At 50.0% G+C, this 21,377-nt stretch overlaps 7 protein-coding genes across 7 annotated transcripts; 3 read left to right on the top strand and 4 right to left on the bottom strand.

Annotated features, from left to right (window-relative positions):
• Positions 1–51: 51 nt before the first annotated feature.
• On the bottom strand, positions 52–2,218 carry EI97DRAFT_445795 (uncharacterized protein; the record flags this gene model as incomplete). Its single annotated transcript, XM_033799988.1, has 3 exons — positions 52–1,475; positions 1,607–2,017; positions 2,086–2,218. 3 exons carry the CDS (start codon positions 2,216–2,218, stop codon positions 52–54), a joined length of 1,968 nt encoding a protein of 655 aa, XP_033650007.1.
• Positions 2,219–2,490: 272 nt separating this feature from the next.
• On the bottom strand, positions 2,491–3,929 carry EI97DRAFT_406358 (uncharacterized protein). Its single transcript, XM_033796587.1, has 2 exons — positions 3,867–3,929; positions 2,491–3,817 (listed from the first exon to the last, which is right to left on the bottom strand). The coding sequence occupies exons 1-2, from the start codon at positions 3,896–3,898 to the stop codon at positions 2,602–2,604; spliced, it is 1,248 nt and encodes a 415-aa protein (XP_033650008.1). The 5' UTR covers positions 3,899–3,929; the 3' UTR covers positions 2,491–2,601.
• A 5,358-nt stretch (positions 3,930–9,287) lies between these two features.
• EI97DRAFT_461987 (uncharacterized protein) lies at positions 9,288–12,170 on the bottom strand (the record flags this gene model as incomplete). The annotated part of the gene is made up of 7 exons (XM_033801237.1): positions 9,288–9,990; positions 10,050–10,291; positions 10,341–10,609; positions 10,665–10,799; positions 10,853–11,691; positions 11,757–12,004; positions 12,054–12,170. 7 exons carry the CDS (start codon positions 12,168–12,170, stop codon positions 9,288–9,290), a joined length of 2,553 nt encoding a protein of 850 aa, XP_033650009.1.
• Positions 12,171–12,626: 456 nt separating this feature from the next.
• On the top strand, positions 12,627–14,767 carry EI97DRAFT_385760 (ARM repeat-containing protein; the record flags this gene model as incomplete). The annotated part of the gene is made up of 2 exons (XM_033796036.1): positions 12,627–13,054; positions 13,105–14,767. The coding sequence occupies 2 exons, from the start codon at positions 12,627–12,629 to the stop codon at positions 14,765–14,767; spliced, it is 2,091 nt and encodes a 696-aa protein (XP_033650010.1).
• A 150-nt stretch (positions 14,768–14,917) lies between these two features.
• On the top strand, positions 14,918–16,040 carry EI97DRAFT_385802 (kinase-like protein; the record flags this gene model as incomplete). Its single annotated transcript, XM_033796038.1, has 4 exons — positions 14,918–15,012; positions 15,065–15,351; positions 15,415–15,610; positions 15,710–16,040. 4 exons carry the CDS (start codon positions 14,918–14,920, stop codon positions 16,038–16,040), a joined length of 909 nt encoding a protein of 302 aa, XP_033650011.1.
• Positions 16,041–18,971: 2,931 nt separating this feature from the next.
• Positions 18,972–19,334, top strand: EI97DRAFT_483984 (uncharacterized protein; the record flags this gene model as incomplete). The annotated part of the gene is made up of 1 exon (XM_033802104.1): positions 18,972–19,334. One exon carries the CDS (start codon positions 18,972–18,974, stop codon positions 19,332–19,334), a length of 363 nt encoding a protein of 120 aa, XP_033650012.1.
• Positions 19,335–21,180: 1,846 nt separating this feature from the next.
• EI97DRAFT_385795 (uncharacterized protein) lies at positions 21,181–21,351 on the bottom strand (the record flags this gene model as incomplete). The annotated part of the gene is made up of 1 exon (XM_033796037.1): positions 21,181–21,351. One exon carries the CDS (start codon positions 21,349–21,351, stop codon positions 21,181–21,183), a length of 171 nt encoding a protein of 56 aa, XP_033650013.1.
• Positions 21,352–21,377: the final 26 nt, after the last annotated feature.

Consider the following 21,377-nt stretch of genomic DNA (forward strand, 5'->3'; position numbering starts at 1 on the left):
CCGCCAACGCATGATATGCTGCTCCAGCGCTAGAACTCAGCCAAATGCACGTCAGCTGCTCTTCTGATACCGCTCCCTCAACTTGTCAATCTCTCTCTGGAACTCCTCCATATCGTGCAGTATATCTGCGGGAGCGGCGGTGGAAGTCACGATAGGCTCCATACTCTGCGGCTCCTCCGTCACCGTAGGAGCGCACGCCAATGGTTCTTGCTCTGTCGAGGGCGCGTACTCGTACCGAAGCGAGCTTTCACTCGCGATGCTGGTCCGTCTCTTTCCGTCAAAACTGGTGCGTTTGGCTTCGGAACTCGTGCGTCGGCTTTCAATTGATGATATACTCGGCGGGTAGTTCGGACGCTCTCTGTCAAGACTTGAACGTCCAGACGCGCGGCGCCTGGGCGGGGGTGGCGGCGGGGCGGAAGAGGTGCTTTCGCCAGAGACGGTGCGCGGGATGGTGCGAGTTGAAGTTGTCGAGGGAGTACGGGAGAGCCCGGAGTGCCCAGGGACGGGAGATGACGTGCTCGAGGATGAAATCATCCTGCGTGGGGAAGGGTGGTTAGGGGACGTGATATCAGGTCGGCTCCCAGGGAGCAGTTCGGTGGCAGAGGAGTTTGCGCTTGAGCTGGCACCTCCTGACAAAGAGGCTCCGTAGCGCCGAGACGGTGGTGGTGGTGGAGGGACCTTCTGTGACGGAGAAGATCTGGGCCCACTATTTACGCTGGAAGTCATGGTGGGGAATTCGGCGATGGAATGCTGGGAGGACACGGTGAGGATGGAGCTACTTCTGGATCGGTTTTCCGTTGTGGAGGTACGGAGTTGACTCTGTCTCCTCGCAAGCGGAACTGGAGGAGGTATCTTCTTCTGCTGGCCAGCAGCATGCGTAGGATCGGATGATGTACTGTGTCTTGATTGCAAGGGAGGTCGCGTGGCTGCAATGGTATCCTGAGTGATATCTTGCGAACTGGAATGCGTCGGCGGCGAACTGACCGGAGGTATGGGAGGTAACGGTTTGTTGAGATCAGAGTCGGTTCTCCGACGAACAGGGGCAACAGTGGATTCCGAGGCTCCAAAATCTGCAAACGGTACGGTCTGAGGGGTTCTGGAGGACACCAGCTTGCCGTGGCGGTGCTTTGGCGCAGGAGGGGGTTGTTTCTTCTTCTCTGGCTTTTTTACCTCAGTAATCAAGCCTACCCTCTCTTCATCAGACGGTGCCATTTCGTAAGATGTTCGCGGGGTCTCCGCGCGCGGTTCTTGAAGCGCCGCTTCGACAATGGATTGATGCGAGACGGACGACGTGTCGGTGCTGCTGCTTTCCAAGGTGGAAAGGCCCGCCGGTGCGGCGGTGGTTACGGTGGCTTGGGTCGTTTGCTTTCCGCTTGAAGGAGGCGAGATACCAGTCAGGAGAAGTCTTTTGAAGCTCTCGACGTCTAGGTTTGCCTTGGGAGCTCCCCCTTCCGGCGTGGAGCCTGTTCCCCGACCTATGTTCGGCAAATGTCAGCATGATGACACCATGATGATCCTAGCACGACTCCATGAGAAGTTTGCTCTCCTAGAAAGCCAGGAATGGTGCCGGAGAGGTTCAAGGGCAAGGAAAGGGGCGCCTGCGCACCTCTATGTTGCTCCCGTTCCCCTCTACTTGACTCCGACCCTTCAATATTGGCCAAGGTCCTTGCGAATGGATTGGTAGGAACTCCAGATAATGACTGCGTTGGTGCCTCCAGATGCCGACCTTGTGGCGGGTTTATGGTCCTTCCTCTTTGAACGTCATATATTCGCTCATTACTATGCTCCTTGTCAAACCAATCTACTTCGTGCTGGTCCTCGAAGTGGTCCGAGAAGCCTGCCGGAGACCTAGGCAGCGGCGGCCCAGCATCCTTCTCAGAGCTCAAGCTATGATATACCGGATCATCTGCGGTGAGCGGAGCCGGAGGCGGAGCGGCGGAGGCGGAGGTGGGAGCGTCGGGAGCTTCAATGTGGACGGATTTCCTTGTCGTCGTGGAGGGCGACGAGCTCGCGGTCCCTGTAATGCTATTATTCTTTCTGCTTTGACTCGACTTCCAGACCACAATCTGGAGCAGCTAGAAATACCAGACTCATGGGCCCGCGGTGTGCCATGGGCGCTGCTACTCTCCGGATCTAGGAAGCTTACGCGGTTCGGAGGTGCTGCGGAGGTGGTGCTGGCACTAAGGACTTGGGATTGTCGGAATGGGTTCCCGGCCATGGTGAAAGCTAGGTTCAACGCATTGTTTTTGTTTACATGGGGGAGGTGACTGCGAGCAGTGGAATGGAGTGGTAAGGAGTCGTACGGAGGAGAAACGCCGCGTGAATTGCTGGCTGATGGTTGGTTGGTGAGATGACTGCCAACTGTTTGGAGGAGAACGTCGACCCCACCAATTCACATGCAGGGATATATTATACACAGTAGATGCGGCTTACCTTGACACCAGGAACAAGTAGGCAGCTTTCAGCAATCAATAATGTATTAAGAAGGCCAATTCTGGGATGCCTTAGGCTTTCTTTCTTTCACAGCTCGTACGGGGGGTATCAAATGACATAACGACCTCGGAACCATCCCTCTCCTCAGTACCGCAGGCACACCAACCATCAATCAATGTAAACATGCCAGCCGGCGCGTCGTCCGAACCACTTGCGTGCCAACTTCGCTCCGCTCTCCGTTGGCTGACTGAAAGCCACCATCTCCTTTTCGATAGCCATCCCATATAAGAAGTCGGTACACGCGACGTCTAGCAACCTCGTAGCTATGCCCTGATTTCGATGCGAATTGCTTGTCCATATGCGAGAGATCCCAAGAATGGCAGGCTCAGTGGTCGTCCCAACAGAGATGGAAGAGCTCTCGGATTCAGTAGGAGTGGTTTGAGGACCCTTTGCCGCTTCTTCTTGATTCTCGACAACATGAGCCTCCTGGATCCGCTCGGCAAGGCATGCGCCGACGCATTTGTTGCCTTGAATGTAAAGATACGCCTTGAACCGGTCGCCTGCGGAAGCCGTCCGTTTTGCTGTAGCTGCCATTGTCCCATTTTTGTTTTGGACAGCATTGGGCTCGGAAACTGACGTCTGTACTTCACTCCACAGCTCCCTTTCCGGAATCGCCACAGCAGCCAGCTCCGTATTCACCACATTCAACACCTCAACCGCCTTGTTCCTCAGCGCAGCAGGATCCTTCCGCCCTACAACAGCAACAAAACCTCCACCTCCACTCCACACCTCCTTCTGTTTCAATCTTTTCACGAACGGCTTCGTAAGATCGACCCCTCCCACATTCATGGCGTGGAACTTCCGATGGAGGTTTTCGTCTTCGGTGTTTGATGGTATGTATTCCATTCCGCAGACTTTGCACGTCTTCCGTAATTCTCCCACGAGGTCGAGCTGCATCTGAACAAGACGTTTTTTCTTGGGGCGAGGGGCGGCCGGGGATGGGATGTTGGGATTTCGATCTGATAATGCGCCACTTGCGGGAGCCGTCGGCGGCTTCTGTTGCTTCTTGAAGATGGAGAAAAGGGGTCGTCGTGGGTGACCTTGTGCCGGAGGCGACGACGACAGGACTAGAGGAGAAGAGGGTGGTGTTGATGCAGTGGTTTCATCCGAGGAGACATCCTGTGCTACTCTGGGACTCGAAGTTGGTGGAGGTGCTATGGTTATAGGTGAGGATGTCTCGACGACTTCCTCTACTCCAGGGCTCGCGACGAGCGCATTTCCTTTTTCCTCATCTTCCGAATTCTCGATGCGCCTGCGTTTGGTCGCAGGCTCTTCGTCGGCAAATGTGCGTTTCTTGCTCCGCGAGTACGTTATCACAGGCTTCCTGGAATTGTGTTAGCGGAGGCTCATAGCAACATGTGGCGCATGTTTACCTCACACTCCAGGAGGACATTGTTGAAGGCATAACTAGCGAGTGGTCTGGTTATGATGTAGAGTGACGGTCAACGCGTCGGCGTCGCGTTTGGCGCGTTTGCGTTATCGATAGGGGGGCGCACGAGCCACATTACCGTGACTAATCGCGTGGCGCCCGATTTTCGCATTGCGACACCTACAACTCTTGAAGCTGTACAACTCTATAGAGATTATCTTATTACAAAATTTTCGGTTATATCACTTTTAGAAGCCTACTGAACAGATTGGCGATGATAAATTACATGCAATAGCACTCAGGCAGGTTTATTTTGCGACCGCACCGTGAGCGGGCGGGTGCAGGGCTATCATCAACCACCGACGCAGAATTGGTATCAACACCCTCAGCATCCTTAGATACAGCTGCAGAAGGTGCAGGGTCCTTGAGGACCTTCTTCCTGCCCCTTTTGGATGATCTGATATCTTCTAGAAGCCACTTTTTGGCCTGGCGAGCAATCCGTGCTTCCTCACGTTCTACCGCCTTCTTCCTCTGCTCTTCCAGCTTGATTTCCTTCGCCACTACTCTCATACGATACCTCTCCTCAAGCATATCAGCTTTATCCTTCTTTAGCTGCTCCTTGCGCTTCTTCTCCTCATCTTTTTCAAGCTGAATTGCCTTCTCCTCTGCCTCCTTTTGCTCTTGCCTCTCACGGGCTGCCTTCACCTTAGTCGGTGACCAGAAGAACGCTCTCCTATTATCCTCAGGGGGCGCCTCAAGTAGTAGAGGCTTACCCCGCTGCCGACGCTTCTTCTCATTGATAAGGGCTTCTTTGAGGCATTTATTTTTGTGATCTGTTAGGGCTTTTTGAACTGCCAAAGAGTGCATAGTCTGACTAAGCTTCTTAACCCGAGTATCATATATATCCTCTACAACTTGACGAAGGAGCCGTTCAATCTTTCTCCAATCAGAAGCACTCAATACTGAGGTTGAACTATTACTAGATGAGGGCCTATCTCTATCATCCACAGATATAGTGAACTTCTTGAGGACTACCTGAGGATTGAGTGGAGATAAACCAGTAACTTCAAAAGCCTTCAGGATTGTTGATTCTTTGAAAGAGGTTATCCAAGCCTTGGAGAAGAGGCGAAAGAAGTCTCTTTTGGTAATAGAGCAGATACCCTGGCATCTCTCCATGAAACTTGCGAGTTCGACTGAGTAGGCAGTAGAGAGAGGCTTAAATAGGCAGACATCGAGAGGCTGGAGTGTATGGATCAAATGGGGGGGATATGTAGTGAGGAGTATCTTGTTTTCGTCACAATATTTGATAAACGCCATCGAAACATGAGATCCATGACCATCTAGGATAAGGAGGCGATAGGACCTCCTCGCTTTGGCTTTGGTCTCCCGATCAAAGACCTGTTTCAGCCATGCTAGCCCTATCTGATTATTCGTCTATCCCGAGGGTGATGAGCTGAAGAAGGTCTTGTGCTCTGAAGGGTCGAAATCCTGGAGCCATGTATCCTGTATATTACTGGATACAGCTTGATATATCAGGGTAGGTGAGAGCGAGGATCCATCAGCACAAATGCAAGCTATTGTCGTGATCCACTCATGATTGCCATCTTGGATGAGCTACTTTATACCCCCATGCTCATATCGGCGTCGAGAGAACACCCTCTTCATCTTACTGAGCACCCCAACCAAGAAGCCCTTCTCATCCATATTATACATATGGCAGGGTGCAATATCGTACTGGGCGATCTTCTTCTCTAGGAGCTTGAAATATAGGGAGTATTTGAAGGCCGAATCTGCTCTGTGGCGTGCAGAGTCCATTCCTGAAGTCCATCGAGATACTAAGTCGATATGGTGCCGGTGTATAAAGCGATCAGTCCAACACTTGCCTGCTTCTCTCCCAGCTATTTCTGATGCAAAATTGCGTATCATTTCCTTTGAAGGAGGAAGCTCTCTGCTACAGAGGCCATCAATATAGGATACAAGCTCCGATTCTTGTGTAGGGTTGAGGAGGCATTGATCGCGACATTTTTCCGTGTGGGTACCCTGCACCCCCCTATGACGCCGCGATAGCGTTGAACGACTAACACCATACTGTTTTGCAATTTTCGCATAATTGGGTATCTCACCTATCTCCAGCGACTTCAGGGCTTCAAGCGCAGCCTCAATATCGCCCATATTCATGGATCAATGTCATGTTGAAGATGTGAGAATTTTGGTGTTCACCGGGCACCACGCGAGTCCGGGCGTCACGCGATTAGTCACGGTACACCACGTTGCGAAGTATATATGTATACCTGAGCGAGATTCCATCGAAAGAACACAAACTTCCAGAACACCCACACTTTTTAAGAGCTACTATTTTGACCCTCAATAAAGGTATTATTCAAAGCGGAAGAGCGACTTTGCTAAGATTTATTCTAGTGCATTAATGAAAAACTGCCGCGCAGGGCAGTTTCTTAACAGCCTCGCCCAGAGCAGAATTTTTACGCCGCTTACGCCCGCACGAATCCTACCCCTACGTACACTATCTATTTACAACTCTACACAATTGCTACAGCTAGTAGCTTATTACTCTACCTACTTAGATACACTGGAACCTAGTACCGCGGACCCCTTAGTGCTTAAAAGACAGTAGTTAAAGAGCGGGCGCAGAGAGAAGCAACGGTATAACCTAAGCTCTCCTGCAGATCTGTCCCAAGTCTTAGAAGCGCGCTTAACGGGCAAAAGCAGCAATGCTACGGTATAAGAAGAGACTCTAGGTAGCCTAGCCTAAGGAAGACCTTACCAGGCGGATTTAAATTTAACTTAGACACCCTACACTGTACATCCTACCTAGACACCTCCCCTGCAGAGAAACCTAGTTTTAAAGCAGAAAACCAGGGACTTAGGGTTAGTACCCCTAGAAGCCGCTGCAGAGTTAGCCTCTTACCAGGCTGGCGACGCTCCGGTGCCCAGTTTCCGGCTACGTGGCCACTGAGCCTCTGCATATAGCCTATGAATGAACCAACCAACCAACCAACCAGCGAGATTCCATCACCATCTCAACCTAGGAACCTGCCCAAAGGGGTCACGAGTGTTCTGATAACTGACTTAGCTTTGGAATGCTCAATGAGTGGCTCCGTGTGCTGGTCGATCCAGTTCGGCGAATTTCCAACCCTCATGCGCAGAAAACTCGAATGATGGGGTGAAAGAATCACCACATCGATTGACCTGAAAAGCCACTACTGGAGCTTTCGGAGTCTCCTATTATGTCCTTGCGAGAAATAGTATAAGGTCCTGTCCCAAACGGTCTGCTGACCCCGTCTTCAAAGCTGGAAGCTCTGCTTATGTTACCGTGCTATGGTCCCTACCGCCTATCAGATTGGAAGTGACATCAGCGGCCAATTGACACACGTGAAAGTCGCCATAGCTTCACTGGCGCTCAGGACACTCGTGCCTCTTACTACACGATTACCTATATACGCAAGCATCAGCCACCGGATCCTTCCTATTCTCACAACCGCAACATGCGCGCCAACCCTTTCTCCACCCCTTTACCAAAGCCCGGGGAAATAAAAGCGAAAGAGCACACTGTATCTCAAGATATTCCCCAACAGCGCATCTTCCAATCCAAGAAATATCACTCGTTACCAACCGCGGATCCCAACTACGGAGCTGAGCACGAAGAAAGTGGGACGTGGTCTCAGTCTACTCATCAAAAGGAGGACTCTGAACGTCGGAATAGCACGGGTTCCATGTCTGACTATTCGTATGATCCGTCTTATTTGGGATGAAGTATCGATCACGGAGTGAGCGACGAGACTGTAGAGATATGGAGCTTGAGATGGACATCGTCTTCGATTCATTGTAGATGGTCAACGACTGGTTGATCGCCGTATTTGGACTCACCGCTTTCAACCAATATTCATGCATGGATCCGCCATCACGGCGATCAAGATCACGTTTCCATTTCACCGAGTCCCAGGAGCACTCCTCTCTTCTTGCTCTTCAGTGAAAACCAGACTCTCCATTTCATCTCTCACCAACCCTTCCCCCACACCGGATCACTTCTCTCCCCTCTTCTCTGCGAACCCGCAGCCTTATCCCGACTGTCCCTCCCGAAAAAGTAACTTTCAAACTCCTGCTCTCCCGCTCTCTACGGATAAGATTGCATCAGCACTGGCATGCCCTTTGCTCTTCTCTATTTGAAATTTCATAAGTAGACCTTACGTACATGGACGGAGGGCTTCTGATGTTCACTCCCAGCCCCAGAGGCAAACCCGCCATAGCTGGGATCGGACTCATGCACCCCTTGCTGATTTTGCGGCTTATTGGTCCTGGGATTTTGGTTGGAACTGGGCTGGTTAGGGTTCATTTTGAACTTGTCCTAAAGGATCATGGAAGGTGTGAAAAGTGTAGGCAATGGGAAATGAGCCCCAAAGGAGCTAGCCCTTCGTATGTCCCCCTTTTAGATACCTATATGCTAAGACCTGCGAAGCGTAAGCTTTCTAGACCCACTGTCTGTTACCCTCTCGGAATCTCGGCTCCAAAACGTCATTCACAGCTCATCTACTGACCTTCGTTGCCTATGACGAAGGTCGCGGGGCAATGACATAGTCCATAGATCCTTCACGCCCTCATAACCCCATGCACACACCACATTGACGAGAACTGATATCCTTTTCCTGTTGTAAAAACTAAATCCCTCCACATCCGTACATTTTCTACTACTCGCCATTTTGAAAGATCTCTGAGAGAGCAAAATGACCGACCCAGGAAGCCACGCCAGCAAACTCCCCACGGGCACCAGGCAAAACCCGTACGATGCCCTCAAGGAGGACGAACCGACCATGAGCGAGATGAAAGGAGGAGAAGAGGTATAATCCCCCTTTCCATTTTGCAATAGATACATACAAATGCCCCGCAAACATATCCCCTTCTTCTCTAGACTCATTTCCATGTTCCACCCACTTGATTTAGCTGCGAACACTGTACGAGAGAACAACGCATTACTGACCGAGCCCCTTCGGGAATCCACAGACTACAGAATCGTCGTCAAAGCAGGACCCGGTTCACGCCTCGCACGCGTATAATCCGCCGGGGTCGGGCAAGTGGCGTGGGACGAGCGATTCGGGAGATGTGCCGTGGCATAGCTCGCAGGAGGATTGGGAGAGGGAGGGTGGTGAGAGGAAGTAACGACATTATTAGTGGCAGGAGCGTGATCGCAGGATACGGCGAGGACATGAGGTGGCAGAAGTGGATATTCCGGAGTTAAGTGGTTAAAGAGCGTCGTTCGGAAGGCAACCTCGCAAAGGAGAGGATATCGTAAGCAGGGCATTAGCAATGCATCTTGGATTTTAAAAGAGACTGGTCCTGACTGCAAAACCCTATGTAATCTCTCTCAGCACCAAGCCGCACATCAAAGCATTGTCACTGGCACATACCGCTGCTAGCCCGCCAACTCGACTCTCCTTCCCAACGCCGTCCTCGCCTCCCCCTCGGTCAACGTCTCCAACCCCAACTCCTCCAGCACCTCCCTCGCACTCTGATTATCTGCAAACAGCCTCCTCTCCACTTCCCACAAGCCCAACTCGCCTGCGTCCTCTTCCCCACTCGTACGCCCACCCTCGACGCCGACGCCAGTATCATCCTTCCCCTCCTCCCTCTCTGCTTCCGTCGCCCCCCAAGCATCCCAGTCTTCCGCCTCAGCCTCCGCCTCATCTGCGGAAACTCCTGACCTTATCGTCGTCCCTCGCGGGCCGCTCTCACCAGTCGAAGACGACCTCCCGCCCCTGACGGGAAGCCCCACGAGCCTCGCCCCTTCGAGACACTTCCTCAGGCCCGCCTCGGCAACACCATGCCCTACTGCCTCATCCACAACGCGGCAAATAGCCGCAAGATCAGCGTTCAATTGGGCAGCGCCCGTCGTCGAGAAACGGTGGCGCGTCAGGACTGTATCCCAGAGGGTGTTTGAAATGGTCGCCAGCACGGCTCTGGCAATTCGGCGCAGTGGAGCTGCCGCCAAAGCGCGAGATAGAAATCCAAAAGTGGCTGACAGTTGAGCGAGAAGGGGGTCGAGCTCTGCAGACGGTGAGGGCGCGGCGTGCGCTGATGGTGAGACTGAGACGCTGCCGAGGGTGGCCCAAGGGTTGCTGCAAGACGAAAGAAGTAAACATCGTGGACGACGCAACGCTGGTATGCGGGAACTTACATCTGCCGGTATGCACGTAATGCCACGCGCACATTGCTGTTCAACGTGTCGGTGATGATTTGCTCGCTACGGATGCGTAGGCGCGAGTATGAAGCGGCGGTTTCGTCAAAGAGGGCTCCACCCTCCTCTGCAGAACCCACGGCGCTGGACGTGCGTTCGGCAACGTCCGCCACAGACATGTTGCCGATGTTCTGGGCCTGGCGAGCACGGTGATTGAGCTCCTCCCACATGTCGAGGAAGAACTGACAGTGTTATTAGCTCCATTTGTGCAATATTGGTGTAGCTACCCACCACATCGTCGCTCCAATCTCGCATCGCCCGTTCCAGATAGTCTGCACTACCATAGGTCTTGCATAGTCGTTCAAGCCCTTCGACGCCCAGCAGCTTTTCCTGCTCCTCCTTGGAGACTCCTGCAACCGCCCGCCCGATTGAGGTGGTCATGGTAAGGTAGGCTTCCAGGTTGCTTCGGAGAAGCTCATGAAGCTTGTCGAAGATGGCAATCTGTATATCGATCAAAAATCGAAGCTTTTGCGAGAAGGATGTAAGAGGGCGGTATCGATCTGCCATATCAGTCAATATTTACAAGTCAATGTCGGAGAGATAGCCGTTTGGTACCTGTAATGGTTTCTAGCAAGTCATTGACGCGCATTGCACCTTTGGTGGGCTTTGTGGCTTTGGGGTCGACGCTTTCGTAGTCCAGATCTCCGAAATCGGGGGCATCCACGATACTTTGGTAGCGAGCAAGTGCAACTATTCGACACATCAGTACCCAAGAGTGAATGTTCACACAGTTGCACTCTTACAGTTTTTTTCAACCTGTAGCCACCGGCCGAACCAGTCTCCTTGTGCGAGGAACTCCCACGAAAGTCCCTTCCACCTCTCCACACCATAGCCGCCGTCGTAGCCCCATTCCTCCCTGATGGTCGTGTCGAAGGCCATAACTTCATGTACCAGGTGGCTTAGTAGATGAGGCTGACTAGCAACCTGCGCAAGTAAGGAGCCGACCTTCGTCCTCAACATGGGTAGAGTTGCGGTAATGAGGGCGGATGTCGCATCTATGTAGACGGGATTCAGAACCAATTCCGTCCCCCGAAAGCGCTTGAGGAGGATTGGCTGCATGAAATCGGCAACGAAGCCGCTGTAGTCGTTCAGCAGCGATGTAATATGCGTGAGGAAGTACTCGGGCCTGTCAATTCGGTTCGTGGGCTTGTCTCCTTCGAAGTGATAGCGGAAACGCATCTCAAGCGGCCGCACAAGCACCTCGAAAGGTAGCAGGACGGCAGGAAGCTGGATCTTGTCGCCTGGACCTTTTGTGTAGGCCATAGTTTCAAGTTCGGGGATTTGCAAGTCCAGCAAGTTGGTAATGGCGATCTCCCACTCACTTTGCAGCGTGCTTGGGATGGTGGCATCTGGTCTAGGCCATCGAATCTTCTTCAGAACCGTCTGCAACTGCGAGGAGAAGGCATCCAGGATCTGACTCCGCAGAGACTGTGTGATCTGGTGTACATGGTGGAGTAGCTGAGGGGCAGCACCCTCGGCATCGTCTTGTAGACGGATCAGGCGGGTGTGGAGTACGCGCAACTGCTTGTATGGAGCCAGAGCAGCCTCGTTAGAGGTCTTGAGCTGCATTTGCGCCTCCTCGCTGAGCTAACAATCAGCCGACAGGGGATTGCGAAGGAGTACGGTGCCTGACGGGGACTGTCGTACCTCAATTCGTGGATCTGCTGAAGCAGTTCGAGATAGGCATTTGCCATGTCCAAACGTTGGAGGGAATCGAGAACGGCTTCGAAGCGAGGGACAGCTTCATCGCTGGTCTCGGAGGCAGTGATGACCAGCAGCCGGCGGTCGATGTCGGATTGTTGGGTGTTGAAGTTCGCCACCCGAGCCTGCAGCGATTCTTGATGCTCCCGTGCAGTTTGTTTCGCCTCGGACAAGTCCTTCTGGGCATCATGGAGCTGGCAGGGTCAGTACGTGTAGGTGCCCGCGTGCGTGTGTATGCCTCACTTGCTGTTTGAGGAGGCCTTGCTGGGCGTGAATGCTTTCCAGTAAGGCATCAAGTGACTCGAGGTCCCCCACGGTCTGTAGTTTGTCGTCCAGATAGTCGACCACACGGGCATCCATGTCGGCGGCCAATGCGAGTAGCAGACGATTGATTTAGGCGGCGTACGGGAGGAGCAGTAGCCCTGGCGGACGGAACTCGGTTGCAACTTGTACTGTTAGTTACGCTGTCAAGGTGGCATGTTCGGCCTGCGATCCTGATTCAGATAGATGTAGGCGGGCGCCGAGACCTGTTTTGCACACCTCTCTACTGTATGGCGAGGCACGTCCGGTCAAGTGTTGGACAGCAAAATAACAAGCAATAATTGTAAAACGTACTGTCTGCGCTGTACACCAGATGTAACTCAATATCCATCCATTGACGTCTGCGGTGCTCGCGGAGGTGCAGTCCGGTTCATATCCTAATCGGGCTAGTGCCGATAGCCGAACTATCGATAAATGATCCTGGCGGCTACTTTTTCGCCCGCCATCGCGCTGCCCTCTTGCTGGTGCTGTGTTCCTCTGCACCGCGCTGCAAATATGCCCAAGGAGAACAGGAAACGCGGTCGCCGTGGGGAGGAGAAAAAGCGCAAGCGAGAACAGGCCGAGGAGCCAGAGTCCAAACGACAGAAAACCAACGAGGACGAAGCAGAGGAATATGCCGAGCATGCGCCCGAGTACAACGATGAGACTCTCAATGGAGTTGCCCGCCCTGAGGCCATGCCCTTCTATGGCATGCTGGACGAAGACGAGCAGGAGTACTTCAAAAAGGCCGACGAGCTCCTTGAACTCAACCAATTCGACACCCCGGAAGACCGGTCCATCTTCCTCGAGAGTGTATACAAGGAAGCTCAAGGAAAAGAGCTGAAGATCGCCAACAGTCAGTCATGTTCGCGGCTTATGGAGCGCCTGATTATCCTCTCTACCCCCGCGCAACTAAAAGGCTTGTTCAAGATATTCAGTGGCCAGTGAGTAGGACCCTCGAAGTCCAAATGCGCGCTTTCGCTGACCAGCCTAGCTTTCTCCATCTTGTCCAACACCGCTTCGCCTCGCATTGTTGTGAAGCCCTCTTCATTCAGGCCGCGCCTGTCGTTACCCAGGAGCTCACGAAGCCCGAAGCCGTGAAAGCGGCGTCCGCCGATCCAAACGAAGAATACGTTTCCATGGAGAACCTGTTCCTATACACGCTTGGAGAGCTAGATGGATACCTGGGATACCTTATGACAGACCGGTTCGCATCCCATGTGTTACGGGTACTATTGGTTGTCCTCGCCGGCATGCCTTTGGAGAAGCAGCAGGAGAAGTCGACTTTGAAAAGCAAGAGGAAAGAGAAGGTCAGCGTGCCAGGGGCTGAAAAGACCCAGGAATGGGCCTTGGAGAAGAGGGTGGTTCCAAAATCCTTCATCGATGCTCTAGGAAAAGTCATAAGCGACAGTGTAGCAGGTCTGGACTCCGCGACTCTGCGGGCACTCGCTGAACACCCGACCGGAAACCCAACCCTTCAGCTTCTCTTGCAGCTCGAGCTGACGCAATTTGGCAAATCCCGAGCCAAGGACGAGACGTCAATCGTTCGTAGGCTTCTACCAGATGACCCCATCGTTGAAGGAACGGAAAGCGCATCATTCATCAACGGACTTGTATACAGCACCATTGGCTCGCGGCTACTGGAGACTATCGTACAGCACGCGCCTGGCAAGATGTTCAAAGCCATCTACGCACAGTCTTTTAAGGATCGAATGGGGAGTCTGGCAAGGAACGAAATAGCTTCATATGTTGTAGCAAAAATCCTAGAAAGACTGAGCAAGGAAGACTTGGATGCCGCAAAACGTCAAATCGTGGAACAAATACCAGGACTGGTGCAACGCAATCGAACAGCTATTCTCAGAACTCTGATCGAGAGATGTGCTGCACGAGGGGTCGATATGAAGGATATCAAAGCACAACTGGAGACTGCCTATGCCGGTTCCAAGGGGTTCGAGATCACCGGTATGCTGAAGCTCCAAGAAGCCCATTCCGAGGATGGGAAACCGGAGCCAAAGAATGCCAATGCGCATCCAGAAAAGGTACACGGGTCCCTCCTCGCTCAAACTATGATGTCAGTCCCGGGACCGTTGGCCGACTTGATATTTGATTCTCTTGCGAAACTTGAGACTCCGCTGGCTTTGAAAGTTGCACGAGATCCGATTGCATCGCGTACTTTGCAGGCGGCGTTGACCTCGCCAAACGCTTCGATCATCTTCCGACGAAAGGTCATTCAACAGTTTTACGGCCATGTTGGAGACCTTGCACTTGACCCGGCAGGATCGCATGTCATCGACGCAGTGTGGCACGGGACTCAAGGTCTGGCATTTATAAGGGAACGCATCGCAGAGGAGCTAGTCGAGAACGAGGCCGCGCTCAGGGAATCGTTCGTCGGCCGAGCCGTCTGGCGCAATTGGCAGATGGATCTGTACAAGCGACGAAGAGGCGACTGGATCAAGCAATCGCGGCACACAGCAGGCAACGACGGCTTCCAGTCGTTTCCAGACTCTCAGGGGAACTCTACGGAGAAGCCTTCGCACAATAAACACCTTACGGCGATAGAAAGGGCGCGGCAGAAACATGCGGCCCAGAAAGCAGCGAAAGCGAAGGAGCAGCCGAAGAGGACGAAAGCGAGAGGGAATGGAAACGTGTCTGAGTAGGAAGGCCTGTTGGGCCCGAATCCGCCTTTAATTGAATTACGAAGATCACCTACCTGCCTCCTAAGCCAAGACTGTACACGTGACGCAATCGAACATATGGAATTTGGTGATCCATTGTAACCCCTACTTTCCTCCGACAGCACTTTGGACATGGCCGTCACGTTAAAACTTGGCCAGGCGTTAAAAGGCAGAATAGGACTCTATATAGTTACGAAGCAGCTACAGGAGTGTATCTGGCTTGCAACGTATGTTTTCTCTGTCAACGATCAGGAAGCAATGATTATTCACAATATCCAGCAATCAAGACAAAGAGAATGTCATAATCAAGGGTGTCCGCCATTTCCGCCTACAAAATGAAAGGGACATTTTGCTGCGCTTCCAAAGCCGGTCGCCTTTCATTCGCCCGCTGCTCGACGAGATGGAAGAACCATCCGAACCTCCCGCTCTTGCTTTGAAATATCTTGACGACGACATCTTGCATGCCTCTAACACCAAACGTCTTACACGACCCGAAGTGAAGTATGTCGCTAAAAGGGTGTTAGAGGCATTAAAAGTGTTGCATAGCGACGGATTTGTCCACACAGGTACGTTCTTCCAACCGCAATTAGCCTTGAGTTCATTACAGGGCTTTCGACTAAAGATCGTAGACATCAAGCCTAGTAATGTGTTAGTCAACTACGGGCAAGGCGAACCCCGATTTAAAGAGGTCCAATTAGCCGACTTTGGAAGCACAGTTCATATGCATTCTTCTTACGCGCTAAATGGAGACCCCATCGGGACGCCTATTTTCAGGAGTCCTGAAGCACATCTGCAAATGAGATGGGGCACTGCAACTGATATTTGGTCTTTTGGGACAATGGCAAGTCACTTCACTACTCTCTGTATTTGATAACCTCGTCAGACATACAAAGACTAATTTCCATCGCCGATGCAGCTTATCAGTCTCATGTACGGTGAGGGGTTCCACATCTTCAAACCCGATGTCCCCGTCGACCATGACGAGTACGACGTCAAGATTCTTATGAAGCATCACCGGTGCTTTGGACCATTCCCAGCATCGTACGAAGAGATAGCGGACCGGGAAAGACTAGCAGTGCTGGTGTGGATCATGCAAAATAGTCCCCCAGAGACGCTGAGACCCTTCCATCTCACGACAGCGCGAGAGATTTGTGAGGAAGATAAGCAATTTGTGCTTAAAGCAATGAAACTTGACCCAAGAGATAGGCCAACTGCACCGAAGCTATTGGAGGATAAGTGGTTCTACGAAGATTGATGTAGATTCATAAGTTCGGCAACGAAGTTTTATTGAATTTTCTTCAATACTTTTCTCCGACTGGATATGTAGACGCGTCGCCGATCTACTCTAGCACTCAACCTCGATTCAGGTCCCGTGTGTATATCAGGGAAAAAAACCAAGCTATAACGTAATCCACCAGCTGATGCACGGCCCCACCTGATGCACGTTTCCAACACAACACCCCAACGCTATCCATCTCCATCAATATGGGCGATATTGAGGCTGCGATTGCAGCAATTGAATCGCTAGGCTTAGGCACAACTTTTTCTTACACAGATATTGCCCGCCAGTTCAATGTTGATCGATCTACCCTCTCCCGCCGTCACCGACACGTTACGTGCTCCGCGAGCGAAAAGTACGACAAGCACCGGCTACTCAACCATATGCAAGAAGCTGAGCTTATACAATATATCAATAAGCTTTGTAAAAGAGGACTACCCCCATCAAAAGAGATGATAAGAAGCTTTGCCTCAGAAATAGCTGGACAACCTACTGGCAAGAATTGGGCTGATCGCTTTGTGGCCCACCACTCAAATGAGCTTATATCAAGATGGACGACTGGTATTGATGCCAACCGCAAGCAGGCTGACAGCGCCTTCAAATATACATTATACTTCAAGCTCCTGCGCAACAAAACCGAGCAGTACAACGTCGAGCCCCAGTATATATACAATATAGATGAGAAAGGCTTCCTCATTGGTGTAGTCAGTAGGATGAAGAGGGTGTTCTCTAGAAGCTTATATGATGAAGGGAAGCTCAAAGCAATACTACAAGATGGTAATCGAGAGTAGATTACTATAATAGCTTGTATTTGCACCGACGGCAGCTACCTCACACCTGCGCTTATATACCAAGCTGTCTCTGGCAATATATAGGACACTTGGCTGCAGGATTTTGATCCTACAATACATAAGGCTTTTTTTTTCAGCATCATCCTCAGGCTGGATGAATAATGAGCTAGGCCTACAGTGGCTCAAACAAGTGTTTGATCGAGAGATGAAGACAAAGGCAAGATGATAATATCGACTACTTATCTTGGATGGCCATGGTTCACATATATCAATGGTGTTCATTAAATACTGCGACGAAAACAAGATCCTCCTTGCAATATACTCACCTTATTTGACCCATACACTCCAGCCACTTGATGTTTGCCTATTCAAGTCTCTTAGCTCAGCCTATACCAAGGAGCTCATATATTTTATGAGCAATTGCCAAGGGCTTATATTAATCACTAAGAGGGACTTCTTCCGGCTATTCTAGAGGGCCTGGTCTGCAGCTTTTGTAGAGAAGACCATTCTCTCAGCTTTTTCAGCTATAGGGCTATCACCATTCGACCCATATGCTGTACTTAAGCGATTCACATTAGAGCAAGATAAGAAGCCTACTACCAGTGATTCAAGCAGCTCAATACTCAGTGCTTCTGACTGGCAGAAGATACAGCGATTACTCAGGGAGGCTGTTGAAGATATCTATAATACACACTCACAAAAGCTTACTCAGATGATCCACCATATTTCTACACAGAAGACACTATTAGAATACGAAAATCAACATCTTAAAGAAGTTTTTATCAATGAGCAGAAGCATCGGAAGCATGGCAAGCCTCTCTTGCTTGAAGTGGATCAGCAATATAATGGTGGTGCTGTCTTTTGGTCTTCTACAAAGGTACAAGAAGCTCATGAGAGACAAGAATAAAAGGAAGCCGAGTAAGAATAGCTACAGCTTCAGAAAAGTGAATAGGCCTTATTACGAGGGTAGCAGAAGAAGGAAAAAGCCTGGTTGTTAGAAGAAAAGCATCAAATGAGGGCTATAGCAAAGGAAGCTTGACAGCAGAAGTAGCAGCAAAAAGTAGCTAAGTGTGAGGAGGAAAAAATTACTCGTATAGCTGAGAGGCAACTCCAAGCCGATATCAAGTTGGCCAAAAAAGGTGTCCATGAGAGCTCCAAGCATGCAGCTCAAGTTTCTAAGCCTATTGATATTGATGCAGCATCAGTTGATGATATAGAGCTGATGGCCACCCGATCAAGCCGTGGCCGAAAAATCACCCTTCCGGAGCGATATAGATAGCCAAATAAAGCTTGATTAATCCTATAAGTATTAGCAACCTGTTCTTCGAAAACTGGGTGAGATTACGATATATCTAAGGCGATATAGCCCAAAAGGTTGATGGTGTTGATCGGCCGAATTCGTGCATCAGATGGGGCCATGCATCAGCTGGTAGATTACATTAGAGGTGCCGTGAGCAAGTTTGTCATCAGTTTCAAACAGCAACTGTGGGGATGATACAACAACTGCTCACATCCAAAACTGGAAAATTGCTAAGGTCGAGATTCCGATTCGGAATTCCTGTTCTGGTAACTATCTATTTAGGCATATTTACTTGAGCCAGCAGACTGGTGTCAGCGCCAATATACTCAGGTCAGGCATTCTGGGATGTGCTTGTAGGCTTTGTGTTTGTTCATCTTGATGCCTCCTATCCTTCGGTCGGTGCAATGAACCTTCAAAAGAAAGCTCCAAATGGTTCTCTTATGGATTATATATGCGGAGAACTTCGGCTTTTGAAGATCCTCATAAGCTACAAAATACAAAGCGATTTCAAGACTCTAACACAGCTATACCTGTGAATACACAGTATGTCATAGAGTAGTCGTGCCTTCACATGCCACCAAACATTGCTGTTTACATATACTGTAAATGTCCCTACACTCTGCTCTTATAATTACCTTGACGTTGACCTACACTTCCCTTCCGTACTCTTTTGTTCGCAGTTTCCAACCACACGGCGACATTTATATATATCAAGAAGCTCCAAAGAACTCTTATACTCTCTTTCACTTAGTAATAAATATATTATTACTTTACTTTGCCATCAACATATAGGACTACCAGACTGCACGACTTACAATGGCTATCATTATGCTGTTTCTCCAAATTTTCCAACTTTTCCTACTTTTCCAACCTGTCATAAACAAGCTATGGTGCCGACTACTGCAGTTTGTTAAGCAGCAGGACCCAGGAGTGGATCATGAGGACCGCATCCAAGCCCTCGAGATATCTGATCAGTCGAGGAGACAACGCGCAAGCCGACCAGCCGAACCTACCCTTAACATCGATCAAATCGCTGCTATTCTTCTTCGGGCCCTGGAAGATTATGATAATGCACAAGATGCTGCTGAAAGTCGCCGAGCTCGACCTGCCACATCCCAGAGTCGATCAAACAAATCAGCACCCCAAGGGAGACATCGAAGCACCCGCTCCTCTCTCTAGTCGCTCTTTCTCGCATGTAGCACCACAGAAAGACAGATTGAAGGTTGCTTAAATGAAGGGGAAAGGAAACATATCCTAGTTGGCATAGTGATTACTTTTTCCATTTCTTCGGAATTTAACCCAGCAAAGGAATGGAGAATGGAGGTAGCAAGACCCTAAGAATTGGCAAACTGTGACAAGGCCTAGGTTTGGCGTTCTAGGATATGCTTATACTCTGCAGACTTTCTATTTATTTGTTTTAATACCTTCTAATGTGGTTCACGATCGAGCACCATACACGGTCGAGTGCTACACTTTTACCGACCTACCAACTTTAAATGATCATATCTCTATGAGAACACGATTAAATAAATTTCTACGACTCAGAATCTGATGAAGAATTGATATCTACAGTCTCTGGGCAGGTCCTTGTGTTATGGCCGGACTTGCGACAGATGCTACATGTACGCACACCTGTTTTGCACTACTTCAACAAACCTAGCTCCATACCCTTATTCTCCACTTCCTGTTTAGCAATACCCTTTTGAACCAAAAGTTGGCTGGCTTCCTCGCCTGTAAGAGGCCCTGAATCTTGTAGTCGAGTTCTTTTCACATGCCATCGCTTTGAAAGGGTCGCATTCACCTCCTGAAGTGCCTTGACTTCACCCTTAATGAGTGCTAGCTCATAGATATTTGCTACTATAGCCTTTGTAAGCTGGTTAACAGCCAATAGAATTGGTGTTGGTGAGCTTCCTTGATGCTTAGCTACTCGATCTTTGATAAGAGTCGACTGCAAAAGGGCTTCGATAGCGTTCTGAGGTATCTTTGGGATCCAAGGGTTAGGTAGGCCATGGGCAGAGCTTGGGAGTGTTTGCGTATAGACGCATATATCTAGCTTTGAGAGGATAGCCTATGGGTCAAAAGAGATGAGTCCAGTACCACGGAAACCTCCAAGTACATTTTCGTAGGTAAATACTCTTGTAAAGACTGCACAGAAGGCTGGAAAGAAGCCATCCTTGGTGATATATGTAATGTTAGCTCAGGTAAAGTTCGAGATTTCAGCACCACATACCTTTTTAAGTGGACTAAAAACACTGACGTCAAGTGGCTGTATTAGGTATGAGGAGTGAGCAGGTAAACAGAGCAGAATAATCTTTGCTTCCTTGCAGAACTGACTGAATTCAGCATTGATATAGCTCTCATGTCCATCGAGTACGAGTATCCAGAATGCACCTATTTGCCATGCCCTTGTGACCTGATCGAAGTGTTGAAGCCATTGAAGACCAGTTGAATTATCAGTCCAGCCATTTTCAGTCATTTTGATGGTCCAATTATTAGGAATCTGATTGCCAGAGTACCATGCAGTGAGATAGAACTGGCCCTTGATGCAGAGAAAAGGTGGCACAATAAAACCATCTGCTGTGATCGCACAAATTGCTGTTGCCCATTCTCGATTACCTGGCTGGATGCACTTAGGTTTGCTAATACATTCTGAGCATGTTACAACCATGCATGCCTGAATTACACCCATCATAAAGCTGGTCTCGTCAAAGTTGTAGAAATTGCTATCTGTAATACCATACTTTTCACGCATATTGGTGACCAGGTGGAACCATGGCTCAATAATCACAGGGTCTTCTTGGAGAGCTCTCTGGTAGTCGTAGACATGGTTGAAGTACATCTTTAGCTCTGGGCATCGTGTAATGAAGCTGGTTGTCTAGCTAACTCCGATACATTGTGTGCTACATGATGCAAGTAGAAGATTTGCCATATTTTCTACATCAACCCTCTGAGATGAAAATCCTCACAAATCTAGGTCAAAAATGTACTTAACAATTGCCTCCTCTTTGGCTGTACTTAATCTTGATTATCCATTGCGTGTATTGGCTTTTGACTGGATTCCCTTCATTCTGTGATGGAGTGTTTGCTCAGGGACCTCATAGATTTTTGCAGTATGGTAGATACTGATTTTTAGGTCCGATCGAATTGTATTAAGTGCCATTTGTATGTGGCATTCTTGCGAATAATTAAGTATCATCTTGGTTGAGAAACGTATATTGAACT

Source organism: Westerdykella ornata (assembly GCF_010094085.1).
Source record: "Westerdykella ornata strain CBS 379.55 unplaced genomic scaffold EI97scaffold_38, whole genome shotgun sequence".
In the NCBI taxonomy this organism is placed as follows: Eukaryota; Fungi; Ascomycota; class Dothideomycetes; order Pleosporales; family Sporormiaceae; genus Westerdykella; species Westerdykella ornata.

Coding starts and splice junctions, on each gene's coding strand:
- EI97DRAFT_406358 (XM_033796587.1), bottom strand. CDS start 3,898: ATGCCTTCAACAATGTCCTCCTGGAGTGTGAG. Junction 3,818..3,866: donor ATGTCCTCCTGGAGTGTGAG/GTAAACATGCGC, acceptor ACACAATTCCAG/GAAGCCTGTGATAACGTACT.